Source organism: Chenopodium quinoa, unplaced genomic scaffold, assembly GCF_001683475.1.
Source record: "Chenopodium quinoa cultivar QQ74 unplaced genomic scaffold, ASM168347v1, whole genome shotgun sequence".
NCBI lineage: Eukaryota > Viridiplantae > Streptophyta > Magnoliopsida > Caryophyllales > Amaranthaceae > Chenopodium > Chenopodium quinoa.
Window position 1 is genome coordinate 742,768 of NW_018744537.1, and position 1,856 is coordinate 744,623.

A 1,856-nucleotide genomic window follows, 5' to 3' on the forward strand; every position below is an offset into this window, starting at 1 on the left:
CCAGAGATGTAGATGGTTAACGATATGGTGCTAGTGCTGGAGAAAGGCTGGCCAAGAAATAGATTAAGAGAGTAGAGTGGTGTCGCCAGTGGTGAGCCTAGTGCTGTCGCTAGTGGCCGATCTTACCTCATCGACGTTCTTGACAGCCCATGTGTGGTGCTCCGTCTTCAAACCAAGTAAAAGGAAATGCTCTCTCGATTCCACGTAAAGATTAATAAAGTTCAGGGATCAACTCAACTAAAAGTATTAGCTTATAGTTCAAGCTCAAGTAAAATGAAATGCTCTCTCGATATCATGTTAAGATGTTTAAAGTTTATGGATCAACTCAACTAAAAGTATTAAATTAGCTTATAATTCAAGCTCAAAATTGATTTTTATACTCTGTTACTATATTTATACTGTTATACATATAGAGAGCTATATTCTCACAAAGAAAAACGTAAAAGTAGATTAAAATTGTGCGAATTATCAAATAAAAACTTAAGGATAATGGTACACAGACATAAAGAAAAATACATAAGCAAGTGTCACAAACCTGAAATACATATAATCCAACGCATATATATAAATGCATATAATTAATTATGTATAACAATGCATTAAATATATATTATTCTAATTATTCATTGTAAGCAGAAACATTTGGGATTGGTTCAAATTCGTCATCAAATAACTTCTTGGATGCTAGTTTATCATGATGCTCTACTAAGTCGTTGCAATCTGCCTTCTTTGATTTCAATTCGTTTGAATTCACATGTACATTATCATCATGGTAAGCTGAAGCATTAGGAATTGGATCAAAGTCTTTGATAAAATTTGTAATTATTGCTTCTTTCTTTTCATGATTTTCGTAAGACCTCTGATTTATAAAGTCCTTGAGAGCTTCAGGCATCGGTTGCCCCTTCATCATGTCTCCCCAATATGTTTGCGGGTCTTTCCTCCCTTCACTCGAGCTCGCAAGCTGTACATTTGTAAATTGACATTAATACATACTTCGTACTAAGTACATTCTAATCAGGACTAGTATAATTTGAAGGAACAACTTTAAAGTTGGTTAACTTGAATAACAATGTTCGAATAAACACGCACATTAATTAACAAGTATGTACGCGTGTGCAATGTATGTAGTATATAAACTATGCATGAATAAGCTTAATTAGGGTGCATCTTAATAAGATCCCATATGACACTTTTATATATATATATATATATATATATATATATATATATATATATATATATATATATTTAAGATATTCTCTCATATTTTTAAATGATCGTAGGATTTCAAATAAGAACATAAATCACAATTAGAGGGAGTATATACAAAGTATAACTTAAGCCTGTAAAATATATTCGTATTAAAAAAAAAAATGAATGAGGGTACGTAGTATTTGGTTAGTATTCTCTTTTATCATACAGTACTTCATAGCTTAGCTTATATAATTATGTGTACAGTGTATACTAATGTTATATTTACATAAAAAGATGTTATACTATAAATTAGTAAACGATAATGAGATAGCTAAATAACATATATAATATAATACTAGAAGAAAAAATAGTTAATAATATACACTCCATACTTTATTTACTAGTCGATTCTATGTATTGGAGATCGTATATTTTATATTTCAAGCCTTAGCTTCTTAATTTAATTGTTATGTCTATTAAAAAAAAAAAAAAAAAAAAAAAAGTTATGTAGATGCTTACCAAGATAAGCGAAAGAAGAGCAATGTAGAAGATTTTGATGTAAGATTCCATATCTATCTGCAAATCACTACTAGTAATCTTTTAGTATGATATATGAAGTATTATTGATTTGTTGTGTGGAATTAAAATGTTATTTTCTTTAC

General features: G+C 29.4%; 1 protein-coding gene across 1 annotated transcript; it reads right to left on the reverse strand.

The window, feature by feature from the left end:
* Positions 1–446: 446 nt before the first annotated feature.
* Positions 447–1,856, reverse strand: LOC110698488 (organ-specific protein P4-like). The gene is made up of 2 exons (XM_021875927.1): positions 1,714–1,856; positions 447–961 (listed from the first exon to the last, which is right to left on the reverse strand). The coding sequence occupies exons 1-2, from the start codon at positions 1,762–1,764 to the stop codon at positions 620–622; spliced, it is 393 nt and encodes a 130-aa protein (XP_021731619.1). The 5' UTR covers positions 1,765–1,856; the 3' UTR covers positions 447–619.

What these genes read in the sequence shown, in the direction of transcription:
- LOC110698488 (XM_021875927.1), bottom strand. Translation starts at nt 1,764, where the DNA reads ATGGAATCTTACATCAAAATCTTCTACATTGCTCTTCTTTCGCTTATC. An exon ending in CTCTTCTTTCGCTTATCTTG is followed by an intron (nt 962 to 1,713) that starts GTAAGCATCTAC and finishes ACAAATGTACAG; the next exon opens with CTTGCGAGCTCGAGTGAAGG.